Consider the following 19,877-nt stretch of genomic DNA (forward strand, 5'->3'; position numbering starts at 1 on the left):
TAAAGAAGATGTGGTTCGTATATACAATGGAATATTACTCAGCCATCAGAAAAGATGAATACCTACCATTTACATTGACATGGATGGAACTGGAGGGGATTATGCTAAGTGAAGTAAGTCAAGCAGAGAAAGACACTTATCATATGGTTTCACTCAAATGTGGAACATAAAGAATAGCACGGAGGACCACCGGGGAAGGGAGGGAAAACTGAACGGGAAGAAATCAGAGAGGGAGACAAACCATGAGACACTCTGGACTCCAGGAAACGAACTGAGGGTTATAGAAGGAAGAGGGGTGGGGAGAAGGTAGCCGGGTGATAGGTATTAAGGGGGGGCACGTGATGTGATGAGCACTGGGTGTTATATGCAACTAATGAATCACTGAACATTATATAAAAAATTAATGATGTACTATATGTTGGCTAATTGAATTTAAATAAAAAAAAATAGCTGTGTGACTTTGAAAGCCAAGTTATAACTTCGACAAGAAACTAGAACAGGAATGGAAATTACAACATGGTGGAGTGATAACCCATGCTGCCAGTCTGAAACTTTTCTAAAGACTTTGCCTAACATGTTTTTTCCCCCACTAGGACAGTGGAGCATTGTTTTCACATGTGTGATAGAATGGTTATTTATTTCTTCATTGCTGCTTCTTATGCTCCATGGTAAGATACTGCCTTTCTATTTTTGAAGGTAGTGTGTTTTGGGATAGAATTTCTGTCCTCCTTCCTTCCCTTCCTCCTTTCCCTGCCCCATGTGTATACCCCACCCCTCTCCCTCCAACACATGCATACATGTTTGTTTGTTTTTCTACTTGGGCCAGATTGCAGATTTTAAGGGAAGAATGTCACTGCTGTTCAGAATATATACCTGGCATTGGATTGTTCAAGAGGAAGTGCCAGGAACTTGTGTGTAGGTAGCACCCTCATTTTGAAATATGTCACCTTTGCCTTCCATGTTCTTTCTATATACTGCGGCTGTTCAGAATACTTGGACATCTGATCATTTAAGTGGAAATGCTGTAAATATATGTGAGGAAAACAGGCTCATTTTGGAAATTTATCCTATTTGTCTACAATTCACTCCACAGCACAGTAGCTGCTATATATGGAGTGCACTTCTCATTTCTTTAGCCGTACAAGTAAGAGAACTAATTAGTTAGCTATTTAAAACACCTAGTATTCTGGCTCAGTGGGTGGAGCCTGCAACTCTTGATCTCAGGCGGGGGGGGGGCTGGAGGAGGGGGTCGTGAATTTGAGCCCCATGTTGGGTGTAGAGATTACTTAAAAAAAAAAAAAATGAAATACTAAAAAAAATAAAATACCTAGTATTCTATTCAATTTTTGCTCTTTCTGCCCTTTGGGTATAGGTCAGATAGAATCTTTTGTTGCCTGGAAACCTATGATTAAAGGAACATTAGATTCCCTCTATCAAGACATGGTTCAGTTTTAAACACTCAGAAATTCATTTTGTGAATTTCAACTGCAGTAGTCACTAGAAACAGCAGGCCTCTACTTTCTAACTTATGCAGCATCAGTCATTAAAAAGAAACCTAATTATCTGTTGGAATAAAAAAGTGTCTTCTTTCCCTAATACTTGTCACTAAATTATAGCTCTGCATCATATTGGAGCAGGAACACTTACAGACTTTTGGGAAGTATTCCCTGACTTAAAATAAGGAAATAAAATTTTTAAAAGCTGAGGGATCAGATATTACAGTAAGCAACCCGTTCACATGTTGTTTTCAATAGGTAGGTGGTGCCTTTTCTGTTTGGAAATAATTTTGTAGTCATAGCCAATCAGAATAACATTTGGGTTTTTTTTATCATAGCTATTCTTAATATGAAATGAGTACAAATGAATTTGCAGCATCTTAAAATTCAAGCTTTACAAGAGCCCACAGTTAAATTCTGACAAAATGTCTTTCATAACATATGTTGAGCTAACTCTTCTCATGTTCTCCCTTGGCAGAGATATTGGGAATGGAGATACTTGGTCTATGTGTTAGGTATCTGCTGTGGGTATGGGATCCTGGTTGAGGATTCTGTTCAGGGTACTCATTAAGCTTTGTAAGCAATCTGCTCCCAAATATATTATCAGAATTAAGCTGATTTGACAGCAGTCTGCCTAATAAGGAAAGTCGGGCATCACAGGTGTGGTGGGACTCACTTCTGCATATCTCCTTTTAGCTAGTTCTATTTTTAAACCACGTTGGAACTAATTCTAAGTCTTAAAGGTCAACTAACAATTTTATCTTTGAATTATTAATTTTACCTAAATTGCCTGAATACCTCCATGGCATGTTGAATACCTTTTCATCCTGGTTTATGCTAGCACTTGCTTGCCCAGTTTTCAAGCCTAGAGGAAAACACAGGTCCTGTGAATTCCCTTCATTTATCACTTCTGTTCTTTTTTGTCATGTTTACATTTTTTTAGGTTAAATCTCCGTGAACTTGGACCCCTGGCATCTCATATGCGTTGGTTTATCTGGCTCATGGCAGCTGGAGGAACCATTTATGTATTTCTCTACCATGAAAAGTAAGAGAAAATAATTTACATTTGATAGTTTTAAAATTAACTACCTAAATTTTGTTGATGTTACGACACAGTTTGCTTTATATTTACACTTCAGAAGAGTAGAAATACATAAATAGAATATATATTGCTTTTAACAAATCTTTGAAGCCATTTGGTGTTCATTATTGGTAGACAGATTGCTGTGGGAAGAACTAAATGGCACATGTGTGATAGGATGCATTTGAGGGACAGACCAACTGCCATTTTAGTCAGTCGGATGTCACTTCACATCCTCAGGCGACTGGCCTTATCAGCAAACTAGCCTTTTCCTCTGTGATCCATGAGAATAAAAACTGCTTTTTGAGCTTTCAATGAAGATTGAAGATAATAGATAAGCACTGGAACAACACTTAACCTAGATAGGAACCCAGAAGATGTTCCAAACTAGGATTCCCTGAGAAAGGGGATATTTGGAAGAGCATCTGAACTCTTAATATCCTAACCATGGGGCACATTTTTTAACCCGTTATCTATAGTCCATAGTCATAAGTATTAAGCAATATAAAAAGGAAAGCTTATTGAAATTTAGCATCACAGCTCTAGAGGAGACCTTCAAAGTCATCTATTCCAGCTTCATGCTTAAAAAAATGAGACCATTTAGGATGTGCATCAAATTAGTGATTCATCTAGAATTAGGACCCAAGAGTCTTAGTTCTTACCCCATGGCTCTTTTCATTATTTCACATGCCTGAATTTGAGAAATTCACAAGCATGAAATCATTGTCCTTGAGTACAGTTTATTAGCTTATCTATTGTCATTGGCAGAATGGCTCTAAGAATTGAACATAATTTGTGTTTATCACAAAGTATTGTTTCCTCTTTTCAGAAGAAAATGGCAGTTTTCACTAACTTATGACTTTGAAATTCACTTAAGTTGCATTTTTGACCACAATTAGCTATTCTGAGTGGTGTTATATAGTATATATATAAATCCAAGGGAACAGTTTGCTTCTTGGGCTCAAACCCCTAACTTATATCCTTGGATAAAATAGAAAGTAAAGTAAAATAGCTATTTTTTCTCCTATTCCAGGCCTCCTTTTAAACCAAACCCACAAACCCATTCTTCCCCAGTTCCCTGATAAGATTACTTCATAGTGGACTCTGAGTATAAAACACGGAGAATGAGATGTGAATGGCCCCTGGCCATTTGGTTGGGCAGTATTAGGGAGGGTCTAAATCATGCCAGGTACTATGCTAGGCCTTGCAGATACGAACATAAATGAAACTTGGCCCCTGCCTCCAAGGAACTTAGAGCCCACTTTGATTAGGCAGAAATGTGAGCTGAATCTTAGTACAGTGTATTTCTTAGCATTTTCAGACATTCTATAGCCTAATGCGATGAGCCTTACAAGTTGGAGTTTGTGCAGCTGCAAAATAAAGAGACAAACAAAACTACATGCCCTTCATTCCTTAGGGCTAACAGCCCTTTGCCACTGATAAACTCAGCCCCACGCAGCATCCCTGTCTGTCTTCATAAGTTCAGTTTTTTTTTTTTATTAAAGATTTTATTTATTTATTTGAGAGAGTGAGAATGAGAGAGAGCACATGAGAGGGGTTAGGGTCAGAGGGAGAAGCAGACTCCCTGCCGAGCAGGGAGCCCGATGCGGGACTCGATCCAGGGACTCCAGGATCATGACCTGAGCCGAAGGCAGTCGCTTAAGCTTAACCAACTGAGCCACCCAGGCGCCCCCATAATTTCAGTTTCTTATAGCTGTGGATTGGAGTGGTGAGGAGGGCAAACACTCTGGAATTGGGAGGGGGAAAATGCATGGTGGATTGGATGCAGTAATAACACTTTTGGTAGCAAACATTTTCCAAGTCGCATGTGGTGTTTGATGCCATTTCAATCCTATAAGAAATGCTAGTTCATTGTGACCCAACTATAGTATTTTAATTAGAGGCCTAGTGGTCTCCTGGGAAAATATATTCATTGGAATAGTTTAAGAGTTTGCATTTCTTTTTCAAAAAAAAAGGTGGGGGGAGCTGGAATGGAAATTGTCATAAGTATTGTAGGAATAGATACAATTAACTGCCTTTCTATCCTGCAGGTATAAGGTGGTTGAGCTCTTTTTCTATCTCACAATGGGGTTTTCTCCAGCTTTGGTGGTGACATCAATGGTAAGAAATGGCTTCATAATTTTGACTATTTCACCTTATTTCCTTTTAAATTGCTGGGACTCTTCATTGGTCCATAGATATGATATGCAGCTTTTCTTTCTGAAGTTGTGACATCTCCATTAACTCCAAAGAAAAAGTATATAAATAACAAAGTGCCTGCAATCGATACTAGCTCCTGGTTGTAGTTTGGAGAAGTTATATACTGAAGTGTATTTCTTTCCATATGATAATCTTCTCTATGTGTTGCTTTTGGATAGCCATTCTGTTCACCCCACCCCTACCCCACCCTTCTCCCAAAGAGGCATGAGGTCACCTGCAGATAAGTATTTTTACCTGAATTGTTTAGTGTCTTAACTATAAATCCATGGAGGAGGGTAAATTTTTTTGATGTCTTACAATGAAAAAAAAAAACCCTATAAATTATTGACTTCTTAAATCTTAAAAATTAGAAGGACCACAAGAGGTCAGTTGTGTCAACATTTTATTTAGTATTTCCCAAAAGTCTTCATTCTTACTTTTCTTTCACTTGCTTTTAAGTCATATATATTATTTCTCTTTCTCAGGAAAGTGCTTTTTTTTTTTTTTTTTTACTTTGCTTGAAAATTTCTTTTGAGGACTTTCATGGGTGGAAGTAACATTACCTATAGTAGGCAGTCAGTGTGTATGTTTTGAACTGCCTTTCAAATTGAATTGCTGTTGAGAAATCTGTGGGTATCTATCAGTGAATTTGAAGGACAAGCATATCATTATAGCCTTGTGATCCCATCCAACTGGTTACTTTGTCCCATTAGCGTATGTAGGGCCATTAGCTCCAATGTCTTAGCTCTGCATTTTTTTTTGGCATTAGCCACTATATTAATTAAGGAACTCATAATGTGTCTAGTTTGAATTCTTTTCTCAGTCTACAAAGGTCAGAAGAATTGTACTTATAATTTCACTCCTGTGCCTATGAGCTAAGAATGTATATAGACCCTACCTGGTCACAAAAATACTTGTAAAAGGTTTAAAAGTTATAGGCTTGCTTGTTTTTTTCAGAGGATAGGTCTTATGAGAACGTGTCAAAATATGTTTCTTTAAGGTAAGAGCTTTATGATAGCTTTAATAATTACCTAGTACCAAAAATAAATTATAGTTTAGTTGGTAAAGGCAACAGGGAAGAGTGAAGGGAGGTGAATGATGGAAACAAGAAAATCTGCCTTGAAGGCCGTATAGTTAGAGGGCAATTCAGGACACCCAAAGCAACATAAGCAAGGTTTGTGTGTGTAGGTTACTAATCATTACAGTAGAACATCAAATAAATTCCCTTGGAGTATCAAAAGAGCAGGTTTATCCGTGTTTTTACTAGTCTAAATCTTGGCATTTTCACAAATCATACAATAGTCGGTGACTAACGTTTATGATAGTCAAAACAGGATGATCCTCACATTCCCCCCCCCCCCCCCCCGCCGGTAGAACTTAGCACCAAGCAGGAACCTACAATTCATTTTAAATAAGAAACTATCATATAATGTCTTCGATTGGGAAAAACATAGGCTGCTATGGGAGCACATGACCCAAGCACTAAAGGAAATGTTCAAGCTGATTCATAAAGACAGAAAAGAGCCTAGGGATAGGAGGAATGATGCAAGCTGTATAGGAAAGAATATAGCATGAAGGAAGGCCTAGAGAGGGGGAAAACACTAGCACCTTTGAAGAATTGAAAATCGTTCATTGTTTGGAACATGAATGTGTGTACCTGTTTGAGTGTGCCTCTATGCTTGAGGTGGGTAATTACACAGATAGCATAAGTCTTGTAATAAAGCTGGAGAGCTAGACAGAGACCAGATCAAAAAGAACTTCATAAGCCATCTGAACTAACAGTGTGACTGGACACTCAAAGCTTTGATCCTGGTTGGGATATTGGGCTATCAGAGACTTATTCTTCTGCCATAAAGAATGATAAAAAACTGGCAAAGTATTGGAAACAACTGTTTCTTGGCATTGGACCACAGACACAGGACTGTGTCCTTTGAGGGAATAGAAACCAAAAGATGAGCTTCAAATTTGCCCCAGTTTTCTCCCTGGGGACGCTTTCCAAACTGCGACAAAATAAAGTGGAGCCAGAGAGCAGCAGTCAGGGTGGAGGAAACAGAAATCAGTATTTTAGCTACTGAGCCTGCTGCAGTTTTGGGGGAGGATTCTGGAGAAGAGGGAGCTTCACAGAGAAGTGTCTCCAGAAATCTACAAAGGGGTTTCCCTGAGTCCTTGCCCAAATACCACACTGCATCTGTGCAGGGCAAGTTTGCATGCCCTGGCCAAGAGTGGCTGTGGGACAGCTGTGGGATAATGGAGAGTCCAGAGGTGCCTGGTGCTGGAAGATATCAGAGGCCAACCAGCCACAGTGGAGACACCATGCTGAGCAACTCAGGTGTTCAACTGAACCTAGCAAGTCGACCTCCACACTCAGGAGAACTACTCCAGCTCTTGAGTGAGGACTACCCTGGAACTGCCATAACAAAGCCCAGAAACAAACCAGGAAAGGATAAAATTGATCCTCTGTACATAAACTGCCTACCAGAACAAAACTCAACATTATTGAAAGGAAGACAACAAAATCTATACTCTCACAGCTTGGCATCCATTTATCCAAACAAATATTACTAGATAAGCAAGAAGCAAGAAAATGTGACACTACACACCTAAGGAAACACAAGTCAATAGGAACAGATCCAAAGATGACAGAGATGTTGAAATTAGCATACAAGGCCTTTAAAACGTAATGAGTAAACAAATGCAGAATCTCAGAAAAGAAATGGAACTACAAAAAAGGAACTGAGTGGAAATTCTAGACCTGAAAACAATATGATAACAAAAATTTTTTGAAGGGGTTAACAACAGATTGGGTACTACAGACGAAAAGATCAATGAACTTGAAAATGCGTAGACATGCTACAGAGAGGGAGAAAATACTTGCCTTCTCTGTATGTATCTGACAAAGGACATGTATATGGACTATATAAAATACTTCAAATGAGTAATAAAGAGTCAATTCTATAAAAATGGGTAAAACACTTGAACAGACACTTCACAAAGAAAGGTACACACATATCCAATAGGCCTTTGAAAGAGCCCTCAACATCATTAGTCATCAGGAAATGAAAATTAAAACCTCAATGTGCTACCAGAATGTACCCTGGAGAATTATTAAAATTAAGACGGACAACACCGAATTCTGGCAAAGATGTGAAATAACTGGAACCCCAACTCATTCTTGGGGGTAGTATAATATGGCAGAACTATTTTGGAAAATTATTTAGCCATTTATTATAAAATTAAACATAAATTTATGACTCAACAGGTACTACCCAACAGAAATGAAAACATATCTACAAAAAGACCTCCATAAGCCCCAGATGGAAAGAACTGATAGATTATAAATAAATCAAGGGAATGCTAAGTAACAAAAAGGAATGATTGATATAGCTAAGACATGTGGGGATCTCAGAAGTATTATATTGAGCAAAAAAAGAAGCCAGGGGCGCCTGGGTGGCTCAGATGGTTAAGCGTCTGCCTTCAGCTCAGGTTGTGATACCAGGTTCCTGGGATTGAGTCCCACATCAGGCTCCCTACTCCGTGGGGAGTCTGCTTCCCCCCTCTCCCTCTGCCTCTCCCCCTGCTTGTGCACTTTCTCCCTCTCTCTCTCTCAAATGAATAAAATCTTTAAAAAAAAAAAAAAAAAACCAGATAACAAAAATAGACATACAGTATAATTCCATTTATGTGAAGTTCTAAAACAGACTTAGTGTGTGGTAATGGCAGCAGTAAGAACAATGGTTGCTTTGATGGAAGAGATTGTCCAGGATTGGGAGGGGGTGTTGGGGTAGTGGTCTGTCTTGATCGGGGTATGGGTTAGATAGATGTATGCATTTATCAAGACCCATGGTGTTCACTTAATATTTATGCATTACACTCTGTAAAGTAATCATCAATTAAAAAAATGACCCATTTCCCCTCTTCCCTCCCCCTCCCCCAAAGAAGAATGTAAGTTCAGGAACCAGACCGCCTTGGTTCAAATCCCGACTTTGACACTTACACACTACGTGGCCTTGAGCAAATTATGTAATCTCTCTGTTTAGTGTTCTCATCTATAAAGCTGGAATACTAACAGTACCTAATTTAGGGTTGTGAAGATTAAATGAGTAAACGTATGGGTACACTTCAGACAGTGCCTGGGATAGAATAAAAGCTTAATGACACAGGTAATGAAGAGAACGGGTTTTGTTTTAGGATTAACTGTAGTCTGGTTCCCCGAAAGTTGGTAAGTTAAAAGTGGTGTCTTGAGGAACTATCTGTTACCAGAATGTATATCAGAACCAACCTCTATATGTGGCTTGGTCTCTTGCTTATTGTTTTAGTGGAAAGAAAAAAAGAGTGGTATCTTTTGGGCAGTGACCAGCTCTATGGCTTTGTTCAGGTTACTTCATTCCTCTGGTTCTACTCTCTTCATCTCTTAAGATAAGGAAGTTGTATTATGTTAGATGAGTGACTTTTTACTGTTTGGGAATTATATGCCCCTTTGAGAATCTGATGAAGACCTTCTAGAAAAATGTCCCTAATGCACATACACAGAATTTTGTATAATAATAGATATCAGGGGGCGCCTGGGTCGCTCAGTTGGTTAAGCGACTGCCTTCGGCTCAGGTCATGATCCTGGAGTCCTGGGATCGAGTCCCACATCGGGCTCCTTGCTCAGCGGGGAGTCTGCTTCTCCCTCTCCCGCTCCCCCGTCTCGTGCTCACTCTCTCTCTCTAATAAATAAATAAAATCTTTAAAAAAAAAAATAGATATCAGTTGTTTTGTAACCTTAAAGTAATAATAAATGTGTGGTATTTGGGGTTTTTTTGTTTGTTTTTGATAAAAGTCAGTCTGGCTGACTTTACATCTTACAAAGGTTAATAAGAAACCTGTTATCAGTTGATTTGGGTTGGCTCCTTCCCCGTCTTTTGATCTTACAAAAACCGTGGGGACTTATGTGAACTTTGAAGAAAGGACTAATCCCTACCTGTGGCCCTAGATCCTCACGCCTGGTTCTTAGCTCGTGGTTGTCCGTGGCTGCCACTGTCTAGGTGCATGGGGCTTTAAGTTGGTGGCTGCATAAGAGCTTTCCCATGCTCCCGGCTGGACCTGGCCGCAGTCCAAGGCTCCAGGGCTCACGAGCGTGCAGTCATCAGTGCCCAGGCCTCTGAGACACCCACACATGCATCCCCTTCCAAGGCCTTGTCACAGTCTGGCTTAGGTTTTCATCACCCTGCAGAACCTGAGACCTTTCTATTCCTAGTCCTCAGGAATCTGGGGGACTGACTTGTTCATCAGCCTCCTAAGCCCTGCCTCTGTTCTCTTCCCCTCATTCATACAGCCCAGTTTAATTTTGAAGATGGGCCTAGGTCTTGGAAAACCAAGAGTAGCCTAAAAATTCTCCTTTTTGTGTTAAAGCACACGTGACTTTTAACTTCCTGCTGAGCTCAGAAACGCCTAGGCGCACAGACCTAAAGGCCTGGCAACATCTAGAAGGTCAGGAAGTATGTTATCCTAATGTGCTGTCTGATCTCCGAGGTCACTTGGAGCTGTGATTTGCCTGTGTCAGCCATAAGGAGGCCATTAGCTCACACAGGCAGGGGAAGTCTCAGAAACACAATCAGCGTAGAACAGTTGGAGGAGGATAGGCCGAGATGTCAATTATAAATGCGGTGGTGTGGGCGTGCCTTAAGATGGAAGAAGGGTCTGAAAGGAGAAGGTGAAAGCCAAAGATTGTACTTTCTTAACCTGAACTCCCGTGTCTGGGTGTGACTGCAGTCGGCTTCAGCATGCCATAGATGAGCAGAGGGTGCTGCTTTTCACCGTGGGGCCTGTAACCTGACTGCTCGCGCCCATCAAGACCGCCAACCCCCAAGGGTAATCCAGCCTGACGGATGAGAGACTTTTCAGTTTAGTTCATGTTTACAGAGCAGGATGCTGTCTGTGCGGCTCCTTCATTGTCTAGAAGATCAGCAGGCTTCGGGGGAGTTGCAATGATCTCTTTAGTTTGTCACATCGAGAGTAACATCACAACCTCTTTCTTTTTTTCCTCTGTTGACAGAATAACACTGATGGACTTCATGAACTTGCCTGTGGGGGCTTAATTTATTGCCTGGGAGTTGTGTTCTTCAAGAGTGATGGCATCATTCCCTTTGCCCATGCCATCTGGCACCTGTTTGTGGCCACGGCAGCTGCAGTGCATTACTATGCCATTTGGAAATACCTTTATCGAAGTCCTACAGACTTTATGCGGCATTTATGACCAATCTGTACTAGGTCTCGAAACCAGTATTATTTCAATTATGGCACTTGGGAGTGGGGTAAGAGCTGAAAATTGCACAGAGGAAAAAAAAAAAAGACAACTGCACTGACTTTCTTTATATCTTTCGAATATAATTACTGTGAAAGTATAAAAGCTGTGTTCTGGAATGTTTCCCTTCACAGCAGATAAATAAGGTAGTGAATTAATTATTCATTCCATTCCACTATCATGAAGGACTCCGGATAGACTTGGCCAACTGATGTTTACAAAACAGAATTTTGTATTTTAATTTTACAGATTTTACTACATGATTTTTCTAAATTACTAGGTCAGATTGTAAGTCAGTGCAACAACAAAGCTTCCTTTTTAAGAGAAAATTGTTTCTATTACTTTCCCATTAACTGTGTGAAGAATCATGGACAGAACTTACACTACTTTTACCATGTTTCATCTTGGCATAACATGGTTATTTTTTAAATAGAAATTTTCATTTTTTGTAAATTTTTAAAGACAACTTCATTGAAGCGCATCTCTGCGGTTCCTCATTCACGTGAATTTTGCAGCAAGCTGTCAACATTCCATAAATGAACAAACATTATACCTCTTCTGATAGTTTTCTTAAGCATAGAGAAATTGCCAATTTTTAAAAATTGCGGTTTTCCAAACTTTTCTGCCAACCTCTGACTCTGAACTCCATGCTGCTTTGGGCCATATACTTGACCTAGTTTGGTTTACCAGTGATGGAAAAGTATTTTGATATCATTAACTTTTTCAAAAGATGCAACTTTTTCTCTATGCCTTTTTGCCATGTTTTCTTCAGGATCTCTTTCAACAGTGGATGAGTATTCACATCACATTATGATGGTGTTGTTGGAGTGGTCATCCACTGAAGGTTCCTGAAGAGTGTTATGAATTACAGCGAACAGTGGTATTGCCTGTCTGATGCCCCTCGGTTAAGTCATTGTCACTTAGCTTAATATTATCAGTTTGATACTCGTTTTCAATTGTGGAATTAGATGCACAAATTCACACTCCTATCTTTCCCCTGTACCTCCTGATAGAGTTTTTTCTTTTCCATAGAAGAATATTTAAAGCGTTGTTTGGCAGATAGAAACATGTATCTGTAGTTCATGGGTTGTATCCAGGCTCAGTGGAGTGGTATTTAATATATTATTTTTGGTTTTCCTTCAGTGTCTTATATTAACATTAGTTGTTTTGTTTATTAATCTCCTGTTGGTGTTTTAATAAATGAAATAACCTTGCCTTTAGATCCTTGCTGATACCGACTGCTAGATTTGAGTTTCATCAGTGGAATAGTTGGCTTGACGACACATTTAGGCTTATTCATTGAAATTTTGTACCGTTGTGGCTTTGAAAGAGGGTTTATTTTGGGTGTGCATATTTAGAACTCCCTGATTTGGGTGAATTACATGGGTATAAAGAACAGAAGAACTGGTATTTGCTGGTAAAGTCTTAAATAGGCAAGGTGCCCAGTGATCACACCAACCAGAGCACCCCTATCTGCATGATTCTGAACATCGTGATGCCTGTTGTTTTGTATATATTCTGTTTTTAATATATTAACTTTTGTGGATTCATTTAAAGTCTGCTCAAAAGTAACACTGTCGAAACCACTAAAATGTATGTAAAAAATTGTGCTGTAGACTAGAATAAAATTGTAACTTGGATTTGTTCCACTGTCTCTAAATTAGATGACTGTGAAGATGATAATGCATGTCTGAGAGCTTGAGCTCATCTAGCATTGTAATTTGTATACTAGCCTTTTTTTTTTTTTTTTTGGAAAGTCAGGACAGAACGAGAAACAAATGCGCCCTGTCATCTAGAACTTTCTAGTCCACTTTTAAATAATTGAAATGCCAGGGGCGCCTGGGTGGCTCAGTTGGTTGAGCGACTGCCTTCAGCTCAGGTCATGATCCTGGAGTCCCTGGATCGAGTCCCGCATCAGGCTCCCTGCTCAGCGGGGGGTCTGCTTCTCCCTCTGACCCTCTTCCCTCTTGTGCTGTCTCTCATTCTCTCTCTCAAATAAATAAATAAAATCTTAAAATAAATAAATAAATAAATAATTGAAATGCCAGAGCCAGCTCAGACATTAAAATCAGCACACGTTTTCAGTTTAAAATATGCTAGTTGGGGCCTAAAGATTGTAAATTTTATAAATGATGTATCTTTACCAAGAGAATCCTTTTGATTTAGTTTATAGACTATACCGTAGGACTGAGGTTACACAGTTTTCTATTAGCAGCCAGACACACATCATATTGCAAACGAAGTGAATGTTCGATGCCGTTCTCCCCCTTTCTACAGAACAGGAAGCAGAGTCGGAGAGGCCTGACTCCTTCCTCCAGAGTCAGGGAGCTGGGACAGGAAAGCAGGTCTCCATATACACAACTGCATTTTCAAAGTCAGCAATAACAAACCAATCTAACTTGAACTGAAAATTCATTTAGCATGGACGGCATTTAGAGCCTCAGTAAACCCTCAGGCAACCCTCCATCAAACCTAATTTTGAAGACCAAGTATCTTAAAGCATTATTATTCCCTATAATTCTGTCCTGTAGTCCACCAGGGTAACCTCATCTATTTCTAGAGCATCCGCCCACTCCTGTGCTCTCACCTTCCTGATCAATATCTTCAGCCTAAAACTATCTTCTAAAGACCAGACCTCTCTCATCAACTGCCCAGATGCCCCTCGGCACATTTCACTCAGCCTGTCCCAGATTGAGTTCATTATCTTCTCTTCTTCCCCCCCCACCAAGCTCATTTCTCTGAAGTTCCCTGTCTCAGTTCAGGCCATGGCCAGAGCCTCCCATCCATCCTTGATTTGTGTCACAGTCAGATCCAAGTAGTCAGCCAGAGCTGTCCCCTCTGCCTCAATCACAACTTCCTGATCTGCTTGCTCACCACCCCCTTCCCTCTGCAAGGCCCTCCCAAGCCCTCGCGAGAAGCCCTCAGACTGCTGTAGCCACCTCCGCTGTACCCCTGCCCCTGGGTACACCCCCGGAACGAGCGCGGCCACCACACTTCAATCAGCATTACCATCCCAAAGTAGAGTCAAGCATGGCTCTCCCCTGCTTTAAAACGTCCACTGACTCTTAGCCTCTGCGACTCAGGCCAGCCCCCCGGTGTCTTCATGTGCCAACTCTCATCCTCCCTCCCAGACTGAAGCCCCACAGTGAGTTTCACAACCTACCCCCCAACACTGTGCCCTCCTGGTGCTTTTGCAGCTGCTGTTCCTCAGCCTGGGATGCCCTTCCGCAGCCTTTCTCCTACCCTGGCCAACATTTCCTCATTTCCAACCGCCATCAGAGGCCCTTCCCTTTGGCTGTATGGCACTGATAGGGTGGCCCCTGTCACACTGCGTTGGGATTGAGTTTGCTGCTCTGCTCCCAGGGCTGACCTCCTTCAAGGCAGGAGTGAGTCTCCTCCACCTCTGTCCTCAGCCTGTGGCGGAGCAGTGGGCTCACCGTACGGGAGGGAAGAGGGCGGGTTGGAGGAGAGAGACTGACAACGAAGTCGGTCATGAATACTGTAGCAGGCTCTAACTGCCTGCCGGGAGCCTACTTCTAGCTTCCTTGGCCTTACTGGCTTCCCTGACCGAGGGTCAGCTAGAACGTTCATGGCAACCACAGGAAAGTTGATGAGTAATTGTCATGGAAATCCTAGATAGTGTATCCTAAATAAGGGAAAACACCAGCCTTATTTATTGAAGCTTCCAGAGAACCAACTATCAATGATTTATAAGCCTGGAAAATTACCTACCTTACTTCCCTCGGGTCCTCTTTTTCTGAACATATGAGTAAAATAAAAAAAAATAACACTCAGTTCTGCAACCCTTGAGCCTTAGTGTAGATTACATTCAAAAAGTGGCAACTTTAACATAAGGTTTAAATACTATTTTGTTTATCTTTACTCTGAAAATATATAAAACACTTGGGAAAATAGAGCACAGAAAAATTTTAAATCACCCAGAGTTCATTCATCCTAATATGTTTTCATGTATTTCCTGTAAATATGCCATATATGTGATTTTGTATACTGCTTTTTTCCCCCACTTATTTTATAAACATTTACAAAATATTATTACATAGTTTTCATAGCCAGAATTTTCAGTGGCTCCACCTTTTTTTCTGGACTGGAGATATACAGCCTATTTTGCTTAATCGTTCACTTAGTTTTGGATTTTTAGGTTGTGATGCCAGTGCATAGCTTTGTCTATATTTATGATTGGGTCCGTAAGGTAATGATAATAAACAATTGAGGGCTTCCCATGTATTGGGGACTGTGCTGGTTTGTACGGATTATCTCATTAGACCTTTACAAAAATCCTTATGGGTAGATAATTTTATTATCCCCATTTTACAGATGAGAAAACACAGATGAATGAGTTTCCTTGTCCAAGGTAAGTGGCAGAACTGGATCGAACCCAGGAAACCTGGAGTCTGTTTTCATTCTCAGGAGTGCAGTTCCTGATTAAAGGTTTATTGATGGGTCTACCCAAAGGAAGACCTCTTAAAAATAAAACTTGTACTCCAAACCTCCGCATTTTTTGAATGGGTGTCTTTGGGTTGTGTCTACTCTTCTCCTATGGCAGTTAGAGGAAGAGTAGAATAGGAGTATCTCCAGATGAAACTGACCACGAAGAAGCTGGTTCCCCTCCATCCTCGTGAAGCAAAATAAAGTTTCCCAAGAGGGCCCAAGGAATGTTTTTAGTTTAACAAGGTTAGAATGACTGTGTTCGTGTTTTCTGCTGCCTTTGCTATTTTAAACTGATAGTGCCAACATGTTCTTACGTTCTGTGCCATTCCCACCTACATCCCTGCGATGGATTGGTGATGTTATTTTTCCCAGAAACAGTGCCACTGTGTACTCCAACCCCTTCGCAAGGGGAGTTCAGCTACTCTCATCAGGGGCCTGTTCAACACAACAGAACACTCTCCTTCTCCTACACAGCTCATTATCACTCAGACTTTCACTGCAGTCAGAAGGCTTAAGCCAAAATAGACTGACCAGGCTTACTGGGGCCTTGGGAAAATATGCTTTGGAGGCTTACCTCATCTCCTCGGAGCGGTCACAGGTCTTCTTGTCATTCTGTGCCAGGCCAAACTTGGTACGCCCAATCAAATGTGTCCATTACTGAAAAAGTCAGGAAAATGTATTGATCAAGAGGATTTGCTTCTGTTAAAATCAGAAGTGTTTTCTGAAGCCCATCTGTAAGCTGTGTGTTGAGTTGGTGTGGAATCATCAGCCAGCCTATGACAGATTGGGTGAGCTTAGGCAAGTTACGGGTTACCTCTGAGCCTCAATTCCTATCTGCAAAAGGGGTATGGCACTTCCCTCATAGTGCAGTCATGAGGATTGAATAATAAACCAAAAGTGCCTAGTTTATTGCATTCTGGCATATGATTGGCATCAGATAAATGTTAGCTTCCTTCCCATATGGCCAAGCTTTTAAAATTATGGTTATAGCCCACCTGCAGAGATTTTTCATGCAAAAACAACCTGAAGGAACAGTGTACATCAAAAAAAAAAAAAAATCTTGCGCATCTTTTAACCGTTAAAAATGGCCCCGATCAACCTCTGGCCAAAGCTATACTAGATGTGGTCACCACAGGCTTTCTAATGATTTTGTGCCCTTTGTAGCAAATGTTCTTTAAATATTCACAGAATTTCCTGAGACAGAGGCTGAATACTGCATGGAAAATGGTGGAAAAGGAAGAAGCTGGGCAGTTGTCCTTTGGTGCCCAGATGGGAACATGCATATTCCACTTAGACCAAAGGCCTTTAGTTAATTGGACCCGCACTCTTTGGACAGCAGTTTGGTCACCATCTGCTGTTATGTGAGTGTGCCTCTTGGGAGACTCACCCACTAGACCAACCCTTAGTGGCTTATGAGAGAATTATTTCTAACTACAGTGCTGTCATGTCTTCTCCATCTCATGTCTTACCCAGTGGTATTGTAGGGTCCCCTAGTCATACATTCATTTAACAGATATTTTTTGGGTATCAGGTATGTGCCATGGACTGGTCTAGACATTGGGGATGATGCTGTAATGAAAAACCAAACAAACCAAAACAAAACAAAAAACAAAACAAAACAAAAACCCCTGCCTGTTGCTATGATTCTCTGCCCTTCCTCCCTTCATCTGGATTCGAGGCTGGATATGTTTTTGCTGATCTGGTTTCTGGCACTATCCAGATTCCTGTGCCTGGGGAACTCCAGTGCAAAGTATGTGCAGACAAGGAGTAAGTATGTGTGGACCTAAATAACTAGCCTTTCACCAGACGTCCCTAACTTTGTGCACAAGTCTGCTAGCCTGAGTTCGAGTTCCCTGCCTGATGCAGCTCTTGCCTTGGAGAACACTGAAGAAACTCATCATTTAAAAGGTCCCCTGTGGGAACACTACATCTAAAACTAATGATGTAATGTATGGGGATTAACATAAGAATAAAAAAAATAAAAATAAAAGGCCCCCTGTGCTAAACTCCACCTGAAGGACAATGCTCTATTCAGCAGCGCATTTGTTCAAACCCATCAGGTTCCTTTGAAGCAGGTGTTACCTAGCCTCCGGGGCAGGAAACGATGAAGGAGAAACTTCTGTTTGGGCCAAGATGTTTTCCTTTGTTTACAGTATCTGGGACGTCTATCCTGCCTCCTCCACCCCCTGTCATTCACCACAATCCTGCCTCCTCCACCCCCTGTCATTCACCACAATCCTGCCTTGTGTCAATACATGTGTCAGTGGTCGGGGATATGGTACTGAGTAAGTCTCTGCCCTCCCAGGCTCCCCAGTCTCCTGGGGAGGACAGACTGGAAACAAATTAGCAATTATAATGCAACATAATCACCGTGTTTGTATTGGAAGCTATTATTGGAGGAGGAAGTAATTAACTCTCCCCACCGGGGTCAGAGTCCTCCCTACAGAGGCAGTATTTCAGCTGAGACTTGAAGGGTGAGTGAGGAATCACAGAGAGGGTAGAAGTGAGGGGGCAGTGGGTCGACACAGGGTAGGGGAAAGACAACATTCCAGGCATAGGAAGGAGCAGGTAGCGGGGGCACGTGGCGGGGGGAGGCAGAGTAGGCTCAGGAGCAGCATGAGGTGCCCTAGGGAAATGCTGCATGGGATGTGTGGGAGGGGGGGTGATAATATCTATTCACTGTGGACTGAGGGTCCCGTGTGTGTGTGTGTGTGTGTGTGTGTGTGTAAGATGATCTTGTATGCATGTGAATTTTTCTGCAGCAAACCCTGCAGCCTAGATGTCCCAATATTCCTTGTCCCAATATTTCTAGGACACCACACAACACCATAGAATTCTTATGGAAGGCAAATATTTCATGGTTCATCTGAGCTAATCCCTGTGTTACTGTATTAACATTGAAATAATGCATGGTGAGGTACATTATGAATTGGTTGGACAGATCATCCCTCATTGGGGATTATGATCCTTTCCTGTTGACATGTAATCAAGATCTGAGGGTATTTGTGGAGACCTGGGCATCCAATTTATTCAACAAAGAATGAGCCCGTTCTATGTGCCAGATGCTTGTCCACTTGTTGGGGATACAAGAGTGGACAAAACAGACACAAGTCCCTGCCTCATGGGACTGACATTCTTGGGCAGGGGGGAACAGACTATAAGTAAAATGTATAAGTAAAACATATAGTATGCTTTAATAAGTGGTACGGAGAATAATCAGCAGGGAGAACGGGGCGGGCATGTGGATGTGTACTTGTGCACTTGGGGAAGGCTGCATTGAGCAGGGGGAGGTTGTGTGAAGACCCGAGAGGGTAAGGCCCCAGGCCACAAAGACACCTGCTGGCAAAGGCATTCCTGCAGAGGCATGCGAGGCCCCTGACTTGAGTATTTTGAGTGAGTAGAGAATAGTCTTGGCTATGAGGCCAAGGGGGTAACAAGACTCTCTGTCCTTCCACCAAACTTGAATCAGCCTCCTTGAATCTTCTGACCAGTCCCTGACTTTGGGCTCTGTCCTTGACCTGTTAAGTTCAAGTTTAGCAAGTATCCTGCTGGGTCAGTTTAGGGAAAAATCCCCCACTCTCAGTAGCAAATGAAGTTCTTCATTCCCCACCATTGATGTCTTATAACCTTGGCTTTTGCCTTCAGTAAGACTCTCCCCAGCCTTATTGAAATTATTATTATTATTTTTTTAAAGAGATCAGCAGTTTCCAAAGCTTTATTTTTTTTTTAAAGATTTTATTTATTTATTCATGAGAGATAGAGAGAGAGAGGCAGAGGGAGAAGCAGGCTCCCCGCGGAACAAGGAGCCCGATGCGGGACTCGATCCCAGGACCCTGGGATCGTGACCTGAGCTGAAGGCAGACGCTTAACCGACTGAGCCACCCAGGCGTCCCATAATTATTGAGGAAACAATAATTTCCTACCCACTCCTTGACTATGAATCCCCACTTGTCCTGGTTATACTCAGAGTGGAATTGAATCTCCCCCTACTCCAAAACCCCATTGCAGTAGCCACCCCCTGGGTGCCTTTCCATCTTTAACAAGTGTCATGGATAACTTTTTCTTTACCAGGGGTACTGAGAAGTGGGTACATGGGGCCTTGAAAGCCACTGTATGGTCCACAGGCACACGTGTGGGGTTGTTATTAGTGGTGGAATTTCTTTTGGAATCATCCATTGCTAGGTGTTAGAAAGATCCCAGCGTCTGGATTTTGAATAATGAGGAAAGTATTAGAAAGGACATGGGCAGCTTGACTTGAGTCTGTTTATTTATCTGTAAAATGCAGATGATTAAAAAGAAAATGCTGATGATGTAATAAGACTAACCTCAGAGGTTAGTGAAACACTATATAAATGTGAATTTAAAA

The 19,877-nt window shown here is 41.4% G+C and overlaps 1 protein-coding gene across 5 annotated transcripts in view; it reads left to right on the forward strand.

Moving 5' to 3' along the window:
• The window catches only part of MMD (monocyte to macrophage differentiation associated), a 151,466-nt gene that overhangs the window by 90,850 nt on the left and 40,739 nt on the right, over positions 1-19,877 (forward strand). For 2 of the 5 annotated variants that reach the window (XM_035026789.1, XM_035026788.1), the window contains 4 exons: positions 594-668; positions 2,440-2,541; positions 4,629-4,698; positions 10,814-12,707. In XM_035026789.1, the coding sequence (XP_034882680.1) occupies positions 594-668; positions 2,440-2,541; positions 4,629-4,698; positions 10,814-11,014 (448 nt within the window). In that variant the 3' untranslated portion in view covers positions 11,015-12,707. Of the gene's footprint in view, positions 1-593; positions 669-2,439; positions 2,542-4,628; positions 4,699-10,813; positions 12,708-15,397; positions 15,903-19,877 lie in introns of those variants that run through there. The other 3 variants (XM_035026791.1, XR_004683190.1, XM_035026790.1) reach the window with 3 other exon arrangements.

The sequence above is a fragment of the Mirounga leonina genome, unplaced genomic scaffold, assembly GCF_011800145.1.
Source record: "Mirounga leonina isolate KUSES-001 unplaced genomic scaffold, KU_Mleo_1.0 Mir_200, whole genome shotgun sequence".
Lineage (NCBI taxonomy): Eukaryota > Metazoa > Chordata > Mammalia > Carnivora > Phocidae > Mirounga > Mirounga leonina.